At 31.9% G+C, this 26,355-nt stretch overlaps 1 protein-coding gene across 30 annotated transcripts in view; it reads left to right on the top strand.

Moving 5' to 3' along the window:
• BAZ2B (bromodomain adjacent to zinc finger domain 2B) overlaps positions 1–26,355 on the top strand; it is a 240,557-nt gene that overhangs the window by 164,272 nt on the left and 49,930 nt on the right. For 22 of the 30 annotated variants that reach the window (XM_074337018.1, XM_074336971.1, XM_074336944.1 and 19 more), the window contains 8 exons: positions 3,860–4,070; positions 9,439–9,531; positions 9,646–9,707; positions 13,996–14,061; positions 15,713–15,778; positions 17,187–17,231; positions 17,477–17,509; positions 18,739–18,804. In XM_074337018.1, coding sequence (XP_074193119.1) covers positions 3,860–4,070; positions 9,439–9,531; positions 9,646–9,707; positions 13,996–14,061; positions 15,713–15,778; positions 17,187–17,231; positions 17,477–17,509; positions 18,739–18,804 — 642 coding nt within the window. The remainder of the gene's footprint in view (positions 1–3,859; positions 4,071–9,438; positions 9,532–9,645; positions 9,708–13,995; positions 14,062–15,712; positions 15,779–17,186; positions 17,232–17,476; positions 17,510–18,738; positions 18,805–26,355) is intronic. The other 8 variants (XM_019727243.2, XM_074336961.1, XM_074336937.1 and 5 more) reach the window with 2 other exon arrangements.

Raw genomic sequence — 26,355 nt, 5'->3', positions numbered from 1 at the left:
AGTCTTAGTGAAAATAAAACTTAAAAAAAAAGATGCAGTAAGTTGGCAAATGGATCATTCAGTGAATTGGCTTTGGTGGACTGGTTTACTTCATTTGCTTATATACTGCTTTCTCCCCATAAATAAATCCACCTGCAAGTGGACAATTCTGTGCCAACCTCTAAACAGAATTCGTAACTTCTTAGAGCATGGTCCTTAAACCACCGGTGTTGGAATAACCTGAGCCTTAGGTCCTACTTAAAAATGTTGGTCCTTTTAGGGAGACGACTTTCTCTAGTTTACTTTTAGAGAATGTTATACCTTTGTACAGAGTAGGTGCCTCAACAAATGCTTAACTAGTGCTAACTATTTTTATAATATTTATAGTCTGATAGTGTACTTTTATAATGCATACAGTGTGCAGTATATAGTGTACTTACATAATTTACTTATTTACCTTAATTATTTTGTTTAGTCTTCTAAAATAAAACACAAACCCTTTTGCATTTCTCTTTGTAGTATTTATAGAAGTGAATGTGTTACTGCTAAAAATGTAAATTAATAACTCTTGGAAGTGGTGTTATAATAGTATAATAATAGACAATCTGTCACCACCTCCATAGTGTTTATTATCTATCATCTTTTTATCCATGTCTTTAATTTTTGATCAAGAAAGATTATTTTTAGGAGCAATTTGCTGTCTAAGTCTTAGAAATTAAGAAAAAGAATTAAGGAACTAACTCTATTTTGATGCATAATTTCTAATTGAGAAAAAAGTTTATAGCATATGAATCAAGTGATGTAAACTGTATTTGTTTTTCCTGAAAAATAACTTATTGAGAAAAATGCTTCTTTTTTTTTTTCCCTTATCCACAATTATTTTGGCTACTCAGTTAATTAAAGCTATAATATAAGCTTCTGATTTTCCTAACAATCCATTTCTCATTTTCTAAAATCCAGGAGTCAGAAGATAGTATATGTGGCCCAATATATGTAATTCCCTTAGAAAGTATTTATTTTATAAATGCCAAGGGCAGAATGTAAACAATAATGTCACTATATTTCTCTGGTAAGTTTTGGGCCCCAAATAGTCTATTCCTTTTCTGACACAGGTATGTTTTCCTCAATGAATAAAAGCACAACTGTAAAAATTGTAACTGGATAAAAAAAAAAGGATAATTGATCAAACTCTTTAAATCTTGCTAAAAGTTTATGAAGAAGATACTTTAAAGACTGAATGCAGATTCCTATACAGACCCTTTTTATTAGTCTCTCTCTTCAACTTCAAGTGCCACAAATGTCACTTTTATATTTTTCAATTTATGTGATGCATGGTGCTGTGGTGCCTAAGACCGTAATAGAAAAATGAAAACCTAAACTAATCAAAAGCTTCCCATAGTGGTGAACATAAAATTGTTTTGATGGCTTCCTTCTTAGTGGTTTATGGCCTAAAAATGCAGTTAGTACAACTACTGTTCCTGTTGACTTCATTTGAAATCTCAGCAAAAAATCCTTATTTTCCTCAGAATTAATTTTCAAAATCATTTTTAACATGGGAATTACTGAAAAGAATTAGTATAGTTATTATTTTTAACATATAGATATGGACTACATGCATTAATTATTTTTGTGACAGTTCTGTTGACATCATCTTGGCTGAGCTTTCGTGGCTGAATATTGTGATTAGTTACTTATCAAGTATAAGAATATCTTTGTCACATCAGTGAAGTACATGTAGTGGTTAAGAGCACAGGTTTTTAGAGTGAGACAGTCCTGGGTTCAAATCACAGTTCTGTTCCTTATTATCTCTGTTCTTCCTCAGGAAATTATTTAGCCTCACTGGACCTGAATTCCCTCAATTGTCCTGTAGGGACAATAAGAACCCCTATATTAGATAGAGTTGTTGTAAGGATTAAAATATATAATGTATTCAAAATGCCTGGAATAAAAGCACAGTGCTGAAATGTGGCTGTAACTATTCTCGGTTATGGTAACAGGAATAGTATTTGTATTTTTAGTACCCATTGAATGAGATATTCATAGACTCCTTGCCCCAGGTTAGGAATCATGGCATAAAATATAACTCAAGAACTTTTGAATGGTTTTGATTGCAGAATTGCCCACAGTGGTTCAAGTTTGAAATTCTTCTAAGACAAAAAACACATTTAAAAAATTTTCTTAACCATTACACTAAAGGAATTAGCTCTTAAAAAAAAAAAAAGAAGATATAATAAAACAATTGTTTTAGAAGAATTATTTTAAAAGGATACATTTCCTGTATATAAGCATAGTACTTTGGACATATTACTCTAAGTAAGGTAATATAAGAATGTGTTTGTTTTGATTGACATATGGAGGATAATGAAAACCAGACTCAGATTGTATCTATGCACTGAACAGGATTATTCCTATAACACACCAGCATTATATTGTTGTATGGTTCTGTCAGGAAACTTATAATGAGAAATCTCAAATAGACACAAAAGGAGACAGAATAATATACACCACGCATCCATCATCAGCTTCAGAAATTATCACATGGCCAACGCTGTTTGACATATACCCCCATCTGCTTCTCCTTTTCCATAATTCATTGAAGCAAATCTGGTACGTTTTATTTCATCTGTAAATATTTCAATTTATATCTCTAAAACAAGGTAAGGACTCTTGTTTTCTACAAGAGTACCACAGTACCATTATCACACTTTAAAATAATTTCTTGATATCCTCAAATATCAGTTATTATTTAAGTTTTTCAATTTTCTTGAAATTGTAATTTTCTGAATAGTTTATTTGAATCAATATCTGGATAATCCACACACTGGATTGTTTAATACATTTTTAAAGTCTCCTTTAAACTTTCCACAGTCTGTTTACTTCTTGAAATTTACTTGTTGAAGAAACTCAGTAATTTATAGAATTTTCTATAGACTGGATTTTGCTGTGTAGTTTAACATATACTTTTCGCCCTATTTTCCTGTGAAGTTATAGTAATTAAGCCTAGAGGCTTAATCAAATCCAGTGGTTTTTTTTTAACTGCATTTTTTTAAATTAGTTTCAGGTATAAAAAACAATGTAATAGTTAGACATTTATACCCCTCACAAAGTGATATCCCCCTCACCCAGTCTATTACCCCTCTGACATCATATAAAGCTGTTACAATTCCACTGACTCTATTCCCTATGCTGTACTCCATATCCCGTGACTATATAAATATTAAATTATAGTTGACATTCAGTGTTATTCAGCTTCAGGTGTACAGTGCAGTCAAATCCAGTTTTGATTTTTTAGTGGGGCAAGACTAATTATAGGTGATGGAGTAAACTGTCTGAGTGTCTCTCTTTTTGGTGATTGGCAACCATTCATATTCAATGATTAGATTTCCTAATTCATCAGCTATTACAAAATGCTGATATTCTAACTCTAACATTTCTTTTTGATTTATTAGCTATAATATTTCTATGAAGAGAAACTTGCATCTATTATTCGAGCAATCTTATGTGTGGCTGAACTGATAACCCTTGAGAACAGTCCATAGGGGTATCATCACACAACTAATATTTTCAAATATCTACCAACTTTATGGTCATTATAGTTCAGAAATGGTGATTAAAATATATATGTCTATGTTCATGTTTATAGATACAGATATAATTCTCTCTATGTATTTAAAATTCAAGTCATTAAAGTAAGAATACCAAAAATATGCCAAAGGCCATGAACAATTTTAAATTTAGTTCAAAAATAAAATTTGTAAAATTTGTACAGGCTTTTAAAATTTCAAAATGTCGGTGAATTTACCTAGACTTTTCTGACATAGTGCTCACTTGTGTTTATTTTGTTTGTAATATATTATTTCTCAAAAATGTTAATTAAAAGGGAATGCAGTGGTGTCTCTTGAAAGAAGAGGATGTCATTCCTCGCATCAGGGCAATGGAAAGTCGCCGAGGACGGCCACCAAACCCAGACAGGCAGCGAGCCAGAGAGGAATCCAGGATGAGACGTCGGAAGGGCCGACCTCCAAATGTTGGCAGTGCTGAATTTCTAGATAACACAGATGCCAAATTACTAAGAAAACTGCAAGCTCAAGGTGAGACATAATGTGTTTGACACTGCAAAAGTCATACTAAAAAGTAGAAGTGTATCTTACGTTTTTGACTTATGAATGATTGACACTGCTCTCAATTTCTAAAAAGTAGATATTTGTGTTAAAATAAAAATAAGAAAATAAGGAGTCCCACTGGTAACTGGAGTTCTTTGATTACGTAAGCTCCTTTCAAGAGCCATACTCTCAAATACACCATACCCTATGTGTTTAGAATTACAAAGGTGGGTAAAGAGCTTTTAAGGCTTGCACAGAAAGGGAATCAACCAGCACTTGGCACACACCTTAAGGTTGTGCCAACCTTCTGGAAATTCTCATTTTAACAGCTCCCGATTCCTTGAGGTGGTACAAGGGAATAACTCCAAAATATGTGGATCTGTGGAGTAAATTTTCAGTCAGAGAACTCCATTTACTGGTAAGTAACCCCAGTCTGTTAGCTTGGGTTCTTCTGCAATCTGGATATATTACATAAATTTTCAAAATGCCCAACTAATAGATTTGAATCAAAATGTATTTAAGATCAACAAAAAAAATTACTTATCAAGCACAAAGTGCTCATAATAACCTCTAATGTATTTATGAATTAAAATTATACATAAATTATCAACATGAAGTTCCCTTGCTATGTCCGACACAGAGAAAGCTAACTAAAATAAAAAATTTCTGCTATGAGTTTGAGTTATACGTTACAAATATGAAGCCTCTTCAGGCTGTCTGAATATATATCAATATATGTACTGTGTGTTGTATTTACAAGCGTATATATAAACATATCAGTGTAAAATAAAGTTTTAATTATAAAAATTGACATAAAAGACTAACAGGATTTTACTACTACTACTCATGGCTTTTTTTTGGGGGGAAAAGCCTGACTTATTTCTATTTTTTGTATATACCATCATCTTGACTTCTTTGTAGCTGCTTTGTTTTTGTTATAAAATAAATATGCACAACAAAAGCTCATAGAAGAGAATCCTTTAAAAGACACTAATTTATATTCACTTTAAAATAAAAGGCACTTATAAGTGAAATCATTAACAGGTTTTTATTCATCTATCTAGAAATGTGTAGACACACACACACACACAAAACACTCACATATATAATATATGCATAAATATGAATATATAATATGTTGTAATATGTGTCCTTTTTATTTCTAAAATAACTGGACTTATAGTGCACATACTGTTCAGCTTATTTTCTTTCCACTTAATTTATCTTGAAATCTTTCTGTATCAGGGCTTGTAAATACACTTTATGCTTTTTAATGGCCGAATAGTAATAAGTGATGGCATTTACTGCTTTACCATACTTCATTTAATCAGTTTTTTTGTGATGACTGTTTAAGCTATTTCCTGATCTCTGCTATCACAAATAATGCTGCAATACATGTGTATTAGGTTGGTGCAAAAGGAATTGTGGTTTAAAAGATTAAAAATAATTGCAAAAACTGCAATTACTTTTGCACCACCTAATATTACACATATCTTCACATCCTTCTGTTGGTATAGCTATCTATAGTACAAAATCCTAGAATTAGAATCTCTGAATCAAAGGATATGTGCATTTTCAGTATTGGTAAATAGCAGGCAATATTATCTCCAAAAAGGTCACACCACTTCATACTTCCACCAATGGCATGTAGTTTATTGCTTGGCATAAAATGTAATGTCGTCTAAGTTTTTCTCAGTCTTAGTATGTTAGTTAAATATTTTTTATGTTATTTTATTTGGTTTCTATTAAGACTCATTTCTCCTAAGTAGTTAACTAGTGAAGGTTTTCAAAAAGTTAATACTGTATATTAACAGATAAAGCTGTATATAGTAAATTTTTATAATTAGTATTGTGAATAAACCACTGACTCTTCTGAAGAATATATCATAGTAGGGAATGTGCATTGTTTGCATAAAATAAGAAAGCTTAAAATTAACTTGTACCCAAAGCATGGATTCTTCATGCATGTTTTTTATTTCTAATATCAATATTAATACTTAGAGTCCAAAATGGCAACTCTGTATTCGCAAAATTAACTAAATTTTATTTTATCATAATAGAAGTTAATCATTCAATTTTTACCCAATGGTTTTTCTCCCTTTAGATTTCAAATTGGTTTGTATTCTATTACATAGTTCTCCTTTGTTGTATTATGTTGCATTTTGCAAATTTTGTTACCTTTGAGCTTATTGTGTACATATGTTCTTTCTCAACATGTATATAAATGTTAAATATTTAACAGTCAGTATGTAATTATTGCTAATTATGAGTATGTGGGGTGTTGTATGCATGATTTTTCTTGGGGAGGAAAGAAAGTAGGAACAAATTATTACCCCTTTTATTTCTAAAAGACTTCTCCATTTACAGTTTTTGGGGTGGTTATCTGAGGGTATTCTAAAAGTTTCTGTTATATATTATTATCTTGCTAGGACTCAACTAGACAGAAATATTGGACATAATTTGAAGAAAGGTTCAGAACAGTTAAAATAAGTGCAAACATTGAATGTACATCTAAGCATTGTGAAATGAGAGCTACTTTCTCAGAGAATACAGATAAAAGTCTGACAAGGTTTGAATATGAAAAACACTTTCAACCTAAATATATTAACCTGCTTTCTAATTGATCAATAACATTAATATCTCAAATTTTCTAAGATAGCAAGTAGCACTTGTTCATCTCATATAGAATCTGAGATGCTATAGTTTATACAATGCACCATTATTTTACGATGTACCTCTAAAAAAGAAAAGTGCTGTCAATTGTCAGACACTTTCTGATTTTAGACATGTCTAAAAACACATCTTACAATAAGAGAAATGTGGAATATCCAAATTATCCCTAATTCTACTTGGAAATAAACTTTATTTCAAAAATAAACTTTCATCTTTGAAACTTAAGCAGACAAGCAATTTCTTAAACCAGAAGAGATATTTTTCGAATTAATATTTAAAAATTAATTTTAACAGGTAATGTTTTCAGCAACCATAGAGCAAATAAATAAGAAGATAATTAGGAGCACTTTATTCCTTAGAGCCTTAGTGAATTTTCTACGTCTCTAACTAACTCATTCTCCTTTCTCCATAGTGTTCCTAATTTTTTTAAATGTTTTTTCACATCTCCTACTGGTCATAATGTAAAATTTAACGTATATAAATTTTTAGTGATTAATCAAAATTGTGTCTTCCTTGGTAAAGTGAAAGATATGAGTTGAGCTTTTTTAATGTTTTTCTGTCCTAAGGGTTTAAAAAAAAATTACTGTGTATTTCTGTGGGGCTAGAAATTGACTGATGTATTAATGCATGAATATTCACCTATGTGTAGTATAGAATTTCCTAAGCCAAACTTCTGTTAGAGAGCATCAGTTTAGCTTGGAACTAAGGGCAAACTTAAGCAACATTTTCCAGGAAACATTGTTTTAACGACTGAACACATCTTTATATTTTAAGACATATTTAGGTCTTTACAACAGAATGCAGTGAAAGCTTTCAATTCTTAAATGTTAAATGTTTATCTCTTAGTATCATAGATGAGAACAGTATTCTTCCCGTGTATTATTATCAGAAGTTGCTGATACTGCCAGCCAGCTTATAGATTTTTATTTCCCAGAGTATTTAGTGAACAGGTGATCCTTTATATGTAGCTCAGAAATTTTTGATGATACTTATAGCCCCCAATATTGAAAATTATTGGAAGATTAGAGATGTCCTTTAGCATCATCTTCCCTTTCATCTTTCATTAACACTTCCAGTGTGCAAGATAAAATTAGACTCTTTTATATTCCCTCCCCCCTTTTTTTTAAGTCTTGATGATAGAAAATCAGTTATAGTAACCAACTTCACCTCTGCTGTTACAAGGAAATAGGGTTAAGTTCTTATCTAAAATCTCAAGGTGTTCAAATGTTCTTTAAGGTTTCTAGAAGTAGTAGTATATAGACTGTGGAGTCAGGAAGACCTGGGTTTATATCTTGGCTCGGCTATTTTATTTCCATGAACTTTATTTATTTCACTTATAAGCTGGGCATAATGTTGCCTATCTCATAAGGTTGTTATGAAGATTAAATAAGATTATGTAAATTTAATACAACAGTTCAATAAATTATTAGTAGCTCTCAAGTGATTTAGGTATTACCCAATCATATTCATCATTGATGAATATAATATATAGGTTTCTTAAAACTCTTCATCTTCTATAAAGCTTAAAACAATGTAAAGTGGTATTTTCTGAAATGATTTTATGAGTTGTAGTATATATTACTTTTGTAGTTAGAAGTATTCTGACCAAGTTTACTAACAGAGAAGGCATGCCATTATATGCTTTCTGTGTCAGTTACCTGTTGCCACAATAATGTTGGGAAACAACCATCCACAAAACTTCAGAAGGTGTACAACACTAAGCATTGATTACTTGTGTAGATGGAATCAGCTGGAGGTAAGTTAGGCAGCTTTGCTGATCTTGGCTGGGCTTGTTCACATGTGGGGTCAGCTGGCTCCATATGTCTCAACCCCCATCAACCTAGCCCAAACATGTTCTCATAGTCAAGGGCAAGACACATAAGTCAAAGTAGAATACAAATACACTGTCAAACTTATCTTACATCACAACTGCAAGTATCCTATTGGCCAAAGAAGATCACATGGCAGAGCTCAGAATTATGGGACAAGAAAATATATTCCACTTCTTGATGAAAGGAGCTGCAAAGTCACGTTACAAATGACATACGTAGAGGGATGAATAAAGAACAGTGACAATTAATTATGTCAGTCTATCCCACTCATATATTTGTCTTTAAAAATTATGAGAACCAAGTTGTCCTTTAAATTCATTAGCATTCTCTACTCTTTTTATTTAGAGTTAGACCATCTCCTTCATAAATACAAATTTCACTGGATTCAGAAACTTCACCACTTATATATCTAATTAAAATATTAAGTTTAGGGGGCTTTGTATCTGTTTTATTTATTTTTTCTTTTTTGTATATTTTGTTATTTTTAAGACTCAGGCCAAATTATTTTTTACATATTAGCAGCTACTTTCCTACCAAGTGGAGATTACACAAAGTGTGGGAAAAAGTGTACCTAAATTAGCCTCTGTGATGAGAATTAAGAGAAGTATTATTTTGGGGTACTTTCTGTCTATGGAATCATATTTGATGAAATAGTTTGGCAATGTCTAGGGAAAATGAATGTGATTTTTCTGCCAACCATTCTCCCACTTGGTATCTAACCTCAGGCAATTTTCTTAAAAATTATGTCCTTCATGATGATAACAGTTTCACACGGTTTTTAGGTTGTTTTTAGATTAGCAATTGTGTTAAGTTGTTAATTATTATATTCCTTGAAATTTTGTGTTTTTCAGAGATAGCCAGGCAAGCAGCACAAATAAAGCTTTTGAGAAAACTTCAAAAGCAGGAACAGGCTCGGGTTGCCAAAGAAGCCAAAAAACAACAAGGTGGGTGATTTAAATGATACATAAACTTGAAGAGTGAGTATTGGTTAATTTATAAAAGGCTTTTCTTCTTCATTCCTTTTCTGATGATGTGTGTGCTTTGGTTTTTCATCATAGCAATAATGGCTGCTGAGGAAAAACGAAAGCAAAAAGAACAGATAAAGATTATGAAACAACAGGTAAGTTTACACATCAGAACTGATTTTTACAATACAGGTGTTATTTTCGAGATCTATTTATATATATACACATTATTTTCATTTTGATTTGAAATAACTATTTGACATTAATATTAAGTATCTTATTTAGAAAGTTTTCATTTTCCATTAGTTAAAATTCACGTCACTTTTAAACCAAACCTTCTACTTCCAAGTTTTTAAGGAAATGATTACCAAACATAAATTTGTGTAAGTACTTTTAATGTCCTTATAAACTTTGATTGTAAGTTGACATCTTGAACAACTATCAAACTTGTGATGTATCAGTAATGAAGGATAGTGGTTAAATGTTAAAATATTAGTAACAAAAACTTGTTCTAAAGTCTGTATAATACTAGTAAGAAAATACATTCATGTTACATAGAATAAGATTTTCCACCATTGCTTCTGAATGCTTTGAGAGTTAAAAATTAAATTGAAAATTGCAAAAAATGAAGAAAGCGCTATTTCAATATATCTAGCATTCTGTTGTATATCTGTAATATCCCTTTCATATGTGGTTTTCGAAGTTAAGTATCAGTAGATGAAGTAATTTTTAAATTCTTAAAGTGTTATGTGGTAAAATATTCAACTTCATTTAAGATGGGAATATGTGAACTGCTCTCCCATCTCCACATACTCATGTAACCATGAAAGCAGAAAGGAAAAAGGAAATTGGGGGGAAACTACTTACTATTGTTTAAAAAATTTTAAACAGCAAGTAATTATTTCTGAGTATGAAGTGAAGTCAATTATGCTATTATATAAATCTTTCTTAAATAATTGACTTGGGTTGAGTATGACATGGTTATCTCTAAGGTTCCTTCCAAAATTGACTAAAGCAGTATAATTAGAGAAAGTTGATATAGTAATAGAATTGGGATTCAGAATTTAGATAGTCAGGCAGCCTACAGTCAAAGAATTTAGCTGGTCAGGCAGCCTACTTAAGAATTTTGTGACCTTAGATGAATTACTTAACCTCTAAGTCTATTTCCTCTGTAAAAGAAAATAACTGCATCATTTGAAGATTAAATGAGATAATGCATGTAAAGTGCCTATGCTCACTTTTTAAAAGATAGATATAAAATACCAAACCATGATATACTTCTACAGTAATTTGAAGTAGCCAATTATAAACTCGAAATCCTTCCTTAGTCTGTTAATTATCAACTGTTAAAGACACTATAGGATTGACTTAATAAGTTTATAGTCTAATGAATGCCTTTATTAAAATGCAAATAGTTTCTATGTATTACATGTATGTGTAAAAATAAGTTCATATCTTATTTTAAAGTGAAATAGTAGTGTTTTTGTTACGCTTTTTTAAATTGCTTATCCTAGTTCCTAATGGCTGGAGACTCATCAACTCCCATCAGCACTTTAAATTCAGCTTTGTTGTCATAAAGTCTTGAAGTGTACAACCTACATATACATAGTCTTTGCTGCTTGCTCCTCAGAAAAGCACTGGGGTCCCAAGTTTCCAGAAACATTAATACAAATTATCTGATTTTTGATATTCATCAAGATATTTATCTGACTAGTTTTAGAATACCATAGTCTTATTCCTTCTAGACAACAAAATGAATCAAAGTATAACATAGGTCTACTCACATAGTCAGTTACATAATGCCTATTTTAAAGTCAGCATTAGATCTAGAATAAAATAATAGCAGGTGCTTCTTATCCTCTGGGTTATTTTCTAACCAGCAGGCCAAAAATATCACTAGATAGTCCTCAAGCCAATTTTCTGGAAGCTTGCAGAAGCACTATTATGAAGCAAAAGGAGCAAAGGCATTGGAATCTGACCATGGCTCTGTGCTTATTATTTGACTTTAGACAAAATATTTACTCTCTAGGAACTTCAATTTTCTCTTGTGTAATAAAGAAGATAGTTTTAACTTCTATGTTGTTGTTGTTCGTAATCAGTAAGATATTTTATGTAAAGTGTCCAGTTCAGTGGTTAGGTACTCAATTATTATATTATAATCATTTATTATTATTAATGTCTCTCCCTGTTAATGCTCATGACAGCACTACCAAATATATGTACATGTATATATAAATCACTTGGACAGTTTAGATAAAGCTCTAGCCCGAGTGTACTCAGCCCAAGATTTCATATCTATCTCTGCATAAGAGAACACTCAATGACTTTGCTGACATGAGATCATAACACCTTATAACCTAATGATTGACAAAACCAGAAAAAATAAATCAAGAGTATGTTTTACTTAGGTCTCAAGTTCTCATCTAAATAAATGCTTCAAATACGGATCAAGTCTCCAATCTTCTCTAAGACTTGAAAATGAAACAAAAGACACACTTGGGTTTTTATTTTTGGCAAGCTATAATTAATATTCAATGCCAAGAAAGGATCACCAACAGCAGAATCATAGAATGTGATCAGTCTTCTAAAATAGCAGTACTTCCAGAAGTCTCAGAATTATGGGACAGCTGCCTTTACATTAGAGGTCTGTGGTAGACCTCTATGGGGAATCAATAACGTCAGTGTGCAAAAAAGAAATGTTTAAAAACATATTATGGTATAACTTCAAAAGGTAAACTGGCATCTGGTAATTGGAGTGGGCATTGTAATATATAGCATTATAAAACGTGTTGGCTCTGGAAATACTAGCACAAATAGAATTTGCAAGTAGAAAGATTGAATTTTTTTTAAAGCTATGTATTTATTCTCATCAGTGCCTATTTGTGACCTTCAAAGAGGTTTATAAACATGAAATTATTAGCAATGTGCTCATAGAATGAGATCATTTTTAAAAGTGAAAGTGTAAAGTTCTTACTAAAATTTTGATGATCACTAAATTCTAAAACAATACATTAAATTTAGACAATGTGACTGCCAGTTATGTCGTATGAATCATTCTCTAGAATGTTATTGTAATTAATCCATTTATTTTACAATTTTTTTTATTAGTTTCAGGTGCACAAAACAAAGTAATACTTAGACGTTTATTATTTATATCCCTCACACTGTGTCAACCCCCCTCCCCCCATCCACTACCCCTCTGACATCGCATACAGCCATTACATTTCCACTGTCTCTATTCCTAATGCTGTACTCTACTTCTTGTAAGTATATGCATATATATATACATGTATATATATACATATATGTATATATGTCTATATGTCTACACATATATGTGTATATATATATGTGTGTGTGTGTGTGTGTGTGTATATATATATATATATATATATATATATATATATATATATATATAAACTTGTAATTGACATTCGTTATTGTTCAGCTTCAGCTTCAGGTGTACAGTGCAGTGATCAGGCATCTACATCATCTCATCCCTAATGAGACAAGTGTCCATCGGATACCCTACAAAATCTTTACAACATTATTGATTATATTCCCCAAATTGACTTTCGTAACCCCGTGGCCATCTTGTGGTTACCGATTGTGCTTTCTAATCCCCTCACCTTCCCCCTTATCCCCACCCCCCGCCAGCTAGCAACCGTCAGTTTTTCTTCTATGTCTCCGAAACTCTTTCTGATTAGTTCATTCACTTATTCTCTTCTTTAGATTCCACATATAAGTGAGATCATATGGTATTTGTCTTTCTCTGTCTGACTTACTTCACTTAACATAACGTTCTCTAATCCATTTTTAAATAGTGTTATAGATTATTTCCGAATTTGGCTTATGGTAGTAGTTAAAAACAATGTCATCATGTTATTTACCATGTGAAATAAGAAATTATACTGTGGAAATAGTTGTTAATCATCTATTAAAATTGTGTGGCACTGTATACTTTGTTAAAGCATTTTAATTTAATCATGACATTCTGAGAAAGGGCGAGCACCTCTCCCTATTTCCTTGTAATACCTATTACAAGAGCAGGTATTATTTGCTCAACATCATGCAATGAATGACAGTAACTCAGGACTACAGTTAGGTTTTCTGATTCCTGATACATGATTTTTTCTACTATACTGTTCTATAATTATTTGTAATCGAAAATATTTATAAAGATCCACAGATTAAATGAGTTTAATTAGTTTGGTTTACTTGGCTTCTATATGCTTATTTAGCACTTGTATTTTATAAATTATTTTGAGAAATTTTATAAAATCACATTGACTTGACATTAACATACATTTAATGTTAAACTAAGTAATTAAATTTTACACCCACCATGGGTAACCTTTGGTAATTCTGTTATTTGATTCCACTTAAATGCTTTCCACCTGGATTATTTTATTTTACTATCTTAAGTTATCATTTTTCCTGCAGGAAAAAATTAAGAGAATACAACAAATCAGAATGGAAAAAGAACTTCGAGCCCAGCAAATTCTAGAGGTAGAATTCTTAAATTTGATATAATTAGCAATATAGTCATATAGTTTAATGTCTGCAAAAATAAAAGTTTTACCTATAAGTTCTCTCACTCATACAAATTAATATGCCCGTCAGAGATTCTCTTTAAACATAAGGCATAGAGTAAGACCTTGTCTTAACCTTATTTAACAGGATCATCTAATCCTAACAATGAAAACCCAGGAAGTAAGACAAAAGAGAAAAAAGAAGGGAAAACCTCTGGATAGCCAGTATGGTTGTCAGAAAGATCATATGCTAAAACTCATGTTCTTTACTTTTAGAAAAGTCATTAGTCAGATATTTACTTTTAATTGAGAAATAAAACATTACAAAAGTGAAAGTAAATTTTAGATGTAGAACCAATTTAGCCAGCTTGGTTTTCTGGTTTCTGATTTCTGCAAGCTGATGGAATAGGGCCAGGAGACATAGTTAGCATCAGCAAAAGTAATAGCCAAAAGGCAGCAAGGGAAAATAAAAAAAAAACCTCCAACCAGCATATAGGATTCAAAAGCCTAGCGACAGTCTAACCTTTTAGCTGAATAGTAAGCAGTTTTCAACACCTGAGTGGTTGAAAGGCATTACTCTATCAAACTGTGCAATATGATAGTTGATGTTCAGAATAATTGTCCCAAGTCATCAAGAAAAAGCCAAATTTTGTTTAATGTACTGTGTCTAAGCAGGCATATGTCTCCAAATTATTTCTATTTAAAATAGTGAAAATAAACTTTTAATGGTTAAAATTATTACAACCTGTCACTTATTCGGGAAACTATTTCTCTATAGAACAATTTATTCCCTGAGGGCTCCACATAGCTGAGGATTTCTATGTTACAGGTTTCCTCCTTCTAGCAAGATAGACATTTCCTTTCCCATTTTAAATTAATTTAACCCCTAATAGAAAATATTTCTACCTTAAAGTAAATTGAGAATAACTACTAGATAGTTATGCAGCTACTAGATAATACATGACTTAAGGTTATGAAGCTCAAATTTGATAGCATAATCTTGATATTCAAAATGTGCTTCATGAAAGATTGTAAGTTTTCATTCTATTAAAAATATATATGAATTTAACCACAAAATACAGCTAGGGAAAATCAGATATAATGTTTCATTTAAATGTCACTGATGGCTTTCGATATCTCAAATTTCAAATATTAAAGAAATTTCAAAGTGGACATGTGCAAATTTTTAAATGTTACTGATTTATTCTTTAAATAACTTTTATTTATCAGTTAAAATATATCCTGTGTTCTAAATTTTTTCCTGTGATCATGTTTTACTTTTCAAAATCAGAAAAATTTAATACATGACATAGACTCTTTTTCTCTGTGATTGTTTTAAAGTAAAATAACAAACTCAATTATTCAGACTTTAAACAGTATTAAGACAGAAAAGTTGACATACTCATCAGTTTAAGAGGTTTTTTATCTCTTAATGTTAATCTATATATTGAAAATGAAATTAGTATGTTGAATATAATGTTAACTGGGGGAGAATCGGTTATTGTCTGCATACATGTTACATATAGTTTTGTACCTTGTGAGGCATGTAGCTCCATTTTCAAGTCTGAGATTGTTTGAAGTTGTGGTGGTGCTATTGCATGACTTTGAGACCTGTTTTGCGTGCACAGGCTAAAAAGAAAAAGAAGGAAGAAGCGGCAAATGCCAAATTATTGGAGGCCGAGAAACGAATAAAGGTTAGTTTAGATGAGAATGAGAGTTTCTGTTTTTCAAAAATAAAAACTGTATGAAAAAAATATTATATGAAAAAAAGTAGCTCTCCTCAAAATTGACTATCTGAAAAAATGTTTAGCACAGATACAACATGTGTATAATGTGTACTTTTATTGTATGTATAGTGTGTGTGTGTGTGTGTGTGTGTGTGTGTGTGTGTGTGTAATTTCATTATATAGGTTTTTATGTGATGCTTTGAGCTCTTTAAATAGCAGGCATCAAATCAGAAATGCAAACTATTGCATGATACCTGTATCTAGCTTTGCTGGATAAGAATGATCTCCCCAAAGAAAGCTATTTTGTGTCATTTATGTTTATGTTTCAAATTGTGTCCCAAATCTGATTCTCTCCTTAAAGTATAACTTTCTCTTTGTCAATGTCTGGCAACTGTTTTAACTATAAAAAGTGAAAAGACTGCAGAAATGAAAAACCTCTTTATCAACTGTTATTTACCAATAATAAAATTAACCATTTATAATTATTGTAACTTCACAGGTTGTTTGGGGTTGTTTTGGTTTTGATTTTCTGGCATGAAGTGTAAGAGAATTGGACACCTGCACCGTACACACACACATGTTCCACTCCTTACCTTCTATTTTTTTCATAACTGATTACTGAAACAGGGCAACTGAGTGATCCTGTGGCCACCACAATATATCTTACACAACCAGAGAAATGTCTGTTACTTTTTCTGTACAGACTCTCTTACTTTGTTCTTTAGATTGCTACCCCTTTTCATGACTGCCTTGAATATTAATTTCATCTATATCTTACTTTTATACAAGTATTAAATTGGTGACATTCATAGAATTGTTTGCATTAAGCCCCACCTCCTTGGGATGGTGCAGTAAATCATAGGTGACCATAGAAATACCAAATTGAATTCCATTGTTTCTTGTCACATTTATATGTGGTATATGGAAATGATGCAGGTGCTATTTATTATAGAGTATATTTGGGAATTTATATTCAGAGTAGAGAGAGTTCTAATCAACTAGATTTGAGGGCTATACCGTAATGTATTAAAATAATAAAATAAAATATATATGCCCGTTGTATCTAATATGCTCTGACCATGTAGCTAGTCAGTTCAGTGAATGTGCCATTGAAGTGTGCTTTGAGGTCACTGAATTTTAAGTTTAAATGGCTACTGAATAAATAAAGGTCCTTGCTCCTATCATACAGTTTTTATGTATTAGGTAGAACCATATGAAATTACCATTTTACAAGTAAAAAAATGATTGAATACTTGCAATTTCATATGATGCAACAACCTAATGGAAGACTATAGAATCTCAGAAAATGAATTTTTATATAGCGTGTTCTAAATGTTCCCTAAAAATCATGTATTAAAAGTTTCTTATTTTGAAGGAAAAAGAAATGAGAAGACAACAAGCTGTTCTTCTGAAGCATCAGGTCTGTATTACATATAGTTATATAATTGTTGAAATTTACGTTTTATAATTTTTCTTAAGTCTGTTTTGGGGAAAATCTTCAAAATATTTTCTTTAAAATTTCCAATATAATCCCTGCTTAAGTTTTTCCTTCATCTTACAGTTTATTGCCTTGCTTTGGTTTTGGTGTCTTTTGGGGGGGTTAAAAGTTGGTTTCATGACTCTGTGATTTCTGTTTCATAATGTTGTGCCAACTCTTTCTACCAGGAGTTGGAGAGGCATAGACTAGATATGGTATGGGTATGTTTATTTTTGTACATCTAACACCGCATTGTGATTTGGTTGTGATATGGTTGTCATAGCAATGCATAAAGTGTAGCACTGGCTGCTGTCATATTACATACTGCTGCATGGCTTTACAGCACAGTGCATTGCATACATCTGCTTGTCTGTCTATAAAGAAGTATGGTACATCTCCAAGATTTTTAATTGAATGGTGCAAGCCTTGTGGAAGGCTGCTGTCTAAATTTTCATTACTGATGTCACAATGAAAGTTAGATTACTATACAATTTGAGACAACTATGACCCATACTCTCCCATCATTCTAGACACAAAACTTCCATTGAATACAATGGGAATTTTGAGTTAGTTTGATGAGAGAATATGAAATATATTCTGGTTTTATGGACAAATTTTAGAAATATCCCTTTGGGGGGACCCCACATATTTAAGCAAAAAGAATTGATTAAATAACATAACTGATTTTTTTTATCTTAAAAGAAAATGAGATTATCAAAGTAATCTAGTGCTTACCTTATTGTCATACTGTGACTTTTATGTTCCACTTACTAAGCCCATGGTGCAGCTTTTATGGCTTTAAATAGCGCATCAAGTGGCAGACATCAGTAAATAGGAATATCCCATTTCATTGGTGTTGGTATATGAACCACGACCAGATTAAATTGATATTAAAGCTTTAAAATAACTTTCTAATTTGTTGGTGGCTTATTGGATTTACAAAATGATAGTGTACTTGAAATAAAAATAACTAATTCTAAAACCATGAGTTAGTGGTTATAAATCAATTTATGCCTGATCTAAAAATTGAACAACAACACAACCTTTAGTTTAATTGGCTATAGTACATATTTGTGGTTTGTCTAATAGCAGATGTAAGGTAACTGACCTGTTCCAGCCAACCATTATGCTTTTTGTTCTGCCAGCTTTTGAAGGAGCATCACAACTGACCATAAGTAAATCTTGTATGCTTCTGTTTACACTGTCTCCATGTTCATTGCTTTATCCTTTTGCTTTTGATTGTTCTTGTATTTGCTTTCTAAACCTGAACTAAAACATGCACAGACTGGCCATTCTTGTCTTATATTTAGTATTTACTGTGACTTGTCTATAAATGCTAAACATGCTATACTGAGTTTTGTTTTGTTTTGTTTTGTTTTTCCATTTGAAAGTCAAACTATGAAAATTAACAATGGTTGAGTTATTTTCCTAATTTTATCTGGCTTAATAGGAACGAGAGAGAAGGCGACAACACATGATGCTTATGAAAGCTATGGAAGCTCGTAAGAAAGCAGAAGTAAGTGTATGTTTCTAGAAAAATATTACCTTGTTATAAATTAATATTGTTTCCTAAAGCATTGGCTTTTCTAAATATATACTTTTTAGAGCTTGGGTTTATCATGATTTATGGGCTTTCGTAAGCAAACCAAAGATTAGTGATATAACTGTTGGAACATAAAAGAATGCAGGAAGGATTTGAATGTATGTGTTAATTATTTTGGCTGAGATTCTAATTGTCTTTTTTTAATGTAGAAGATGGCATTAGTTTGGATAAAATTAGCTATTTATTACTGTAACCAGAGTTTCACAAAATTGCTATTACAGCATGCCTAGACAAGTCCTATGTGTCCTAATTCAAATGCTAGTCAACCCAACCATGGACTTCTGCCCTCTCAATTATCTTTAGCATTCTATGTGTAAAATTAGGCCTAAGTGTGTTCCTTAAAATAGACTTTTAACACATAATTCAGAATAAGAAAATTACTGAAATAAGTCAACATGAGTTTATTTGGCATTTAATAGAAATCAGTTAAAGGTTAAAATATATGTTACAAAGGAATATATTCTGCATTAGAAAGGTTGAATAGAGGTATAGCCGTGGTAAGTAGAGCTTTGGAGTTTGAGAGACTCAGATTCCCTTGCTGGCTCTGAACCAACTCGCTTTACCGCTTCAGGCTATTCTTTAAAATTGAGCTGATGATGCCTGCCTCCTAGGATCATGAGATGATCAAGTGAGATAAACATTTAGGAAATGAGAATTAATGAAAAAGCCACTGTTTGATCTAGAAGTTGAGAGACCTGTGTTTCAGTATTTTAGCCTCGCTCTGGCTTCAACTACCATTATAGTTGAACTACCAACTCCGATATGTAGAGACAGTGTGTGTATTATTTAGGAACCTGGGCTTTATAACCAAGTTCCCTAGGCTCGAATTCTGGTTTCAGTACTTTTCAGCTATATAACCTTGGGCAAGGTATTTAACCTGTCTGTGATTCAATGTTTCATCTTTGAAGTGGAGATGGTACTAATTCCTATCTCATAGGAGTTGTTCTCATGATTCAGTGGGTGTGAATGTGTGTGTATCAAGTTCCTGGAACAATGCCTGGCACCGCATAGTGCTTACAGTTGCTTATTACTGCGTGTTAGCTATTTGGAGTGGGCCCAGCAAGATGCATAGCCAGAATTGGGAACGCCTAACATAGATTACCCTCTCAATCTCTTCTAAGCAGTCTTTACTAAAGTTTATGGAAGTTTTGCCCTAACGTTTTTCCTGCTGTCTTCCCCCAACCTTGTTAATTATCCAGGCCCATTGACACCCTCTATACCTAACACAATAATGGAATGTACACATGGATTTATAACGATTATCTCTGAAAAAGAACAGGCAGGGAAAGAGGGAGGTAACAAATTCCAGGAATTGGCGTGGTTGCTACTGTGTTTCCCCAAAAATAGGACCTAGCCGGACCATCAGCTCTAATGCGTCTTTTGGAGCAAAAATTAATATAAGACCCGGTATTATATTATATTATATTATATTATATTATATTATATTATATTATATTATATTACCTGGTCTTATATTAAAATGAGACCAGGTCTTATATTAATTTTTGCTCCAAAAGCTGCATTAGAGCTGTTGTCCGACTAGGTCTTATTTTCGGGGAAACTCGGTATCTCTATTACCTTCTGAAAGCAGTATGGTGGTGGGGAGATTAGGGAAAAAGTTTAATTAAAATTCTAGAAGCTCAACCTAATTTCCTCCAATCTGGAGAGATGGAATCTGAGGAAGCAACTAAGGGAGTAACTCAGGAAAAAAATCTGGGTGGTCCCTCAAGAGACAAATTCTTCCCTACCAAGTATGTTTCTTATCAACAGAAATAGAAAGAATCACGGCTTGTCATTCTGATTTTTCCTGGTGGGGAGGAAAGCAAAAGAAGCGAGAATAATGAAAATAAACCAGGTCATTATCTCCAGACATACTAAATTTAGTTGAGAGGGAGACTAAGGAGCATAGTAAGAATAAGATTATCTAAACGAGTGTTAAAAGGTACCCAAAAGGTCTGAAAAACATGATCTCTTTCACTGGCTTATCATGTTTGCCCCTATAGCCTGGGAGGAGAGTGGGAAAAGCTACTGAAGAGAGGTGGGTAAGATTGAGTGGAAGGTAGCAGCCACAGGATAAATGAAGATAATTAAAATTAAATCTTCTAAGAATCCATCGAAGACCAAGAATACCTTTCATGGGAAAAGGATATACCTTTGACGAGAAAGAGTGAATCAGGTACAGTGTTTATAATAAAATTTGGAAAGGGATATGAGAAACCAGGTACAGTTCTCCCTTCCTAGCTACCTTCATTCTCAGAAAAAAGACACATGAGTAGCATAAAGGATACTCACCCTTCATCTAGAGTACTTAGAAGTATAAAAACAAGTATCAGGTAAAGTGAGAAGGAACTAAAGGAAAATTAACCCACTTGTATTGGAGCAATACAAGTTTTTGATAGGGCTGCCACATGAAACTTAAGTAATTAGGAAAGCAATGTCAAATCAACCGTGCCAAAATGTAAAACCAAAAAAAGGAAAAGTAAATATGTGCCTATATACATGAAGAAATAACTTAAAGCATGAAAACTTAAAGAACCTGGCTCCCTGTATACTTTTTTGCTTTCCTCGGCACTCCTATGCATTATCCGTAGAACAGCCAGAGTGATCGTTTCAGGAAATAAACCAGATTATATCTTAACACTATGCAGTGGCTTCTCATTGTAATTATAATAAAGTGTCTATTCCTCTCTATGACATACCAGTCCCATAGGCTCTGGCCTCTGTCTACTGCTCCTACTTTACATCAGACAATTTGTCCCTTATGTACTGTATTCTAGTCATTTTTGTCTTTTTATTTTTCCTAAATGAAAGGTCTTTGTGGTTCTTATTTGTTGTTCAGTCATAGATCAAATGTTAGCTTGTCAAAGAGGCCTTTCCAGAACAACTAATTTTGCCTTTTCTTATGCCCCATCTCTGGAAGTCCATTTCATCATCTTATTTATTTTATACCTGTTTATGGTCTATCTCCTCCCACAATGTAAGGTCTATGAGGACAGGAATCTTGTCTGTCTGTCTACCATTATATTCCCAGTTCCTTGATTAAAGCCAAGTATATAGTAGGTCCTTTGAAAATTGAAGTTTAATGAACAAATGAATGAGTTAAGATGATAGTGGCCATTAAATGTGCTAAGAAAACAAATTGAGGATAAACAAAATAATTAAGGAATGAGTACATCATTATCTTTTCATATAATTCTCTTCATATAATACCGTGTTTCCCCAAAAATAAGACCTACCTGGACAATCAGTTCTAATGCATCTTTTGGAGCAAAAATTAATATAAGACCCAGTATTATATTATATTTTATATACCCAGTATTATAGTAAAATAAGACCCGGTATTATACTAGATTAGATTAGATTAGATTAGATTAGATTATGTTATATTATACCCGGTCTTATATTAAAATAAGACCGGGTCTTATATTAATTTTTGCTCCAAAAGACGCATTAGCGCTGATGGTCCGGCTAGGTCTTATTTTCGGGGAAACACAGTGTAACACAAACACCACTTTTGTATTTCTTTATGTACACTATGCTCATCTCACTCTTTGATATAATATTAACTCTATATTTTTCAATAAAAGTAATTAATCCCAACTTTTATTGGTTCTTTAATTTAGAAATGTAATTTTTATAGTTGTTCCTTTATAAAAATCTATAATTAGTAAGAATATTCAGACATATAGAAATTACCTAACTATGTTAACTTTAAAAGGTCATTAGTATATCATCATAGCTCATAAATGTTTTCCTAACAATGTAAGAAAGAATAAATAGTATTTAGCCTCATGAATAGAAAAGGCATATTTCCAAGTGTAATTCAAGTAATATGAAATACATATGCTTTCATTATCACTGGAACCTTAGGTTGGTTTAAGCAACATGACAAAATAGCTCAAAATCTCCTGTTTCATTATAACAACTTAAAAGTGTGCCAGTCACACATTTATAATCACTTTACTCATATTAACTGAATAATCAACCATAGTAATTGTAGCAGAGTCTTTTGGATGTCTCCCCAGGGATCAGTAAACTACAAAAGGTTGTTAAACATGCATCTCTCACAGAATGACTGTGTCAGCACTTTAGGGGACAAACCCATAAAATACAAGAGAGTAGTTCAGGTTTTGGAAGTCATCTAATAAACAATTTGAAAGCAGAAAATATGTATACCCTCCCATGATTCAAGTCGTGAGGATATTTTATAATCCCATATTTATACTGATCATTACTGAGTGAAAAATAAAAATAAAAAGTAGAATTGCACATATAGACAGTTTTGTTGAAGCAAACCCATTTTTCAGTTTAAAACGTAGTAAGTGTACTAATATGACATACTTACACTTAACGTATTGTAGTTAGAATATATGTACTTATGTACATACATATTGTACTTACACTTATATATTGTATTTGTATAATTATTTCAAAACAAATGTAAACATATTTTATATTAACTGTATAATAAAATATTAAATGTCATGTAAGAAAGCAGATCTTGGAAAGAATTTTTATCAATTTAATTTAGATATATTAAAATCTATCTGATTTAAGAATTATTAACAATTTTGATTTTAATTTAGGAGATATTTGTATAACAGTAGCTATTCTACATAGTATTTAAAGATACTTAAAGTAAGTACAGACTTGTGTAATACTTATGGTGGATTTTATGAAACTGTGATAACTGCTAGGTTTTGTTCTTTTTAACTATTATTTTATACTGATAAAATATAATATAAATAAAATGTAATTTTTATCAAAAACATAAAATATAAGCGTTTCTTCAGTTATGTGATGCATAACTTTTTCATTTGTTTAAACTTAACTTTCATAATATTTTGAATGTAAACAAAGTCCCCTTTAAAAAAAATTGTTCTACTCATACTCAATATATGACCATAAAACGGTATCATTTTTATTCTTTATATTTGTCTTCCATAAATGGCTTGTATTATTAATCTTGTTTACACTTTTATTCTTCTTGCACCCTGAGGTAAACCTGTGTCTCTTAAATTACATTTATGTCTTTGAAATTTTAAGTACAAGTTGCTGTCAAAAGAAATGTATTCTCCTAATTATGCCCAGAACAAACACCTAAGAGACCCAGTAGAATCGTAAAATGCAAAAAACATGGACATCTTTGCAATATGGTCTTTTAAAAATGGCCTGTTTTGCAATGTGGTAAGTTGTAAAACTTTACAATAGCAGGTCATTGTACCACATTCATTGTTTGGTTTTTAAACTCCTATAATTCTAAAATAGAATAAATGTATTTCATGCATTTGTTATTATGCTATAGACTTCTAGAAATACTTTAATGTATTCTTTTAGATTCCCTAAAATAATATTTTTATGTGAGTAAAAAACTGATTTAAACATTTTTATTCTGTATTTTGGGCTATTTAGGATATTCTAAATTTAATGCATTTGCTATCAAAACGTGTTTCAACTTTGAAATGAAACTTGAATGACTTCTTAACTAAGACATTAGTAATATTTTGATACAGAAAATCCCATTACTTTAACAAAGATGATAAAAAGATGTTTTATGATAAACAACTTATATTCCAAGAATCCACATTTATTTCAAGAATTTCTTCATTAGAAAATTGGGGTGTGTAGAGGGAATGAAGGCCAAAAAAAATTGAGAGGAATCCTACTAATTTGCTTGTAATTATTTATAATCAAGCTAAAATATACTCGAGCTATATCTTGAGGAAAGTCTAAGTTATTGCCCTGAAATTTAACCAATATTAATGTAAAATATGTTTTAACATTCCTTTCATATTATGTTAAGTTTAGTAAGACTTATCTCTGGTAGGTCAAAGGTCTGTTGTTAACTGATCTTACAAAATCAGAAAGTTCCATTGTGAATTCCTGATATTTGACATATAAATGAAATATAATATTATAGAAATTAGATGTAGGATCAAGCAAGGCAAATTAATTTGTCAAGAAAAGGCTTAGGTAATTATATGGCTCTTTCAGACAATATACTAAGTCTAGAAGAGAGAATACTACACAAATTTCAACATCTTCACATTTGGCCTAAAGTCATTTCCACTTTAAACTTTAATTTCTGGAAAAATTATCATATAATAAGTCTGTTTAATTTTGATATGGGGGGAGGTCTGTTTCCAAGCATGTAAAATCACAATGTAGACAATTAAAATTGTTAAGAAATTAATGTTAGAATAGATGTGAAAAATACATTTTATGTATTTTAAAATTCCTAAATATCACCTGAATATTATTATTAAATGTATTGAACTCCGCTTTTGGATACAAGATTTCTGTATAACTGAAAATAGAAGACATCAATTATGTTTGTCCACGCAGTGAAATATGAAAAGTAGAGAAAAAAATGGCAATTGAATATGTTTAATGAGTAGTACAAATGTTAACCTATCTTTATGTGGCATTTGTAGATTTAGCAAATGCATAAATGCTTAAATAATATTTATGCTGAGGCACACAGACTAGGTCCGTTAGAGACATATAATAACTATTATAGTCGGAAATAAGGCCAGTGGGAGGAAATTTGAACTGATAATAGGCCTGAGAGGGGGAAAGATAAAATCATTAAAAACTTTCTTGAGGTGTTTGGCAAATTGTACTACTGGGAATTAAATAGGCCTATCAAGAAACAGGTGAATAAATTTGTGCCTCTGACCTCTAGAAACTCACACTCATGTGGGAGAGGTCAACTTTAAATAAGTAATTGTCACAGAGTACAATAAATGCTATAATAAATATGTGAAGCTCAAATAAGAAATGTTAAAATGCCTGAAGTAGTTGTGGGAAGAGCAAAAAAATAGACTTTAGTTCTGTGAAATGAGAAGGAGCTATGCATTGTTGGCAGAGGGGATGACATACACAGAAGTACAGTGTTGTAACTAAATTGGACCTGGACGGGGAGGATGAAGGTACAAGGAGGGGTTAGTCACTTTAACCTTGTGTATACGCCTGTCGTGGCTTTGTTACTTCTGCTTCTCCTCCTGCTTCCCCCTTCCTTCTCCTTTTCCTCCTCCTTCCTCCTTCTTCTCCTCCTTCTCCTCCTCCTGCTCCTTCTCTTTCTTCATCATCATCACCATCACCTTAACCATCACCCAAGCAGTGCCTCACACTGATTACACTCTCTTCTCAACACACATGTATCACACAATGTGATTAGCATGGGAAATGCACTGAGAATCATGAGATACGAGACCAGAACTGTGTGGGCTAGATTGTGACTGTCTTTATATGCCATTTGAATTATTAGTTGATTGTTGAGGGAACCCTAAAAGCTCTCTCTGGTTCTTTAAGAATCATCTTGTACCAGAATCACAGAATTCTATACAAGTCATTAAAATTCACTAGAGACTCTGTTTCCTTTGAAAATATTATTTCGTGTTTCTCCGAAAATAAGACCGGGTCTTATATTAATTTGTGCTCCAAAAGACGCATTAGGGCTTA

This window comes from Rhinolophus sinicus, linkage group LG01 (genome assembly GCF_036562045.2).
Source record: "Rhinolophus sinicus isolate RSC01 linkage group LG01, ASM3656204v1, whole genome shotgun sequence".
NCBI lineage: Eukaryota > Metazoa > Chordata > Mammalia > Chiroptera > Rhinolophidae > Rhinolophus > Rhinolophus sinicus.
Note: the sequence above shows the minus strand (reverse complement) of the source record. Positions and strands in the feature narration are given on the sequence as shown.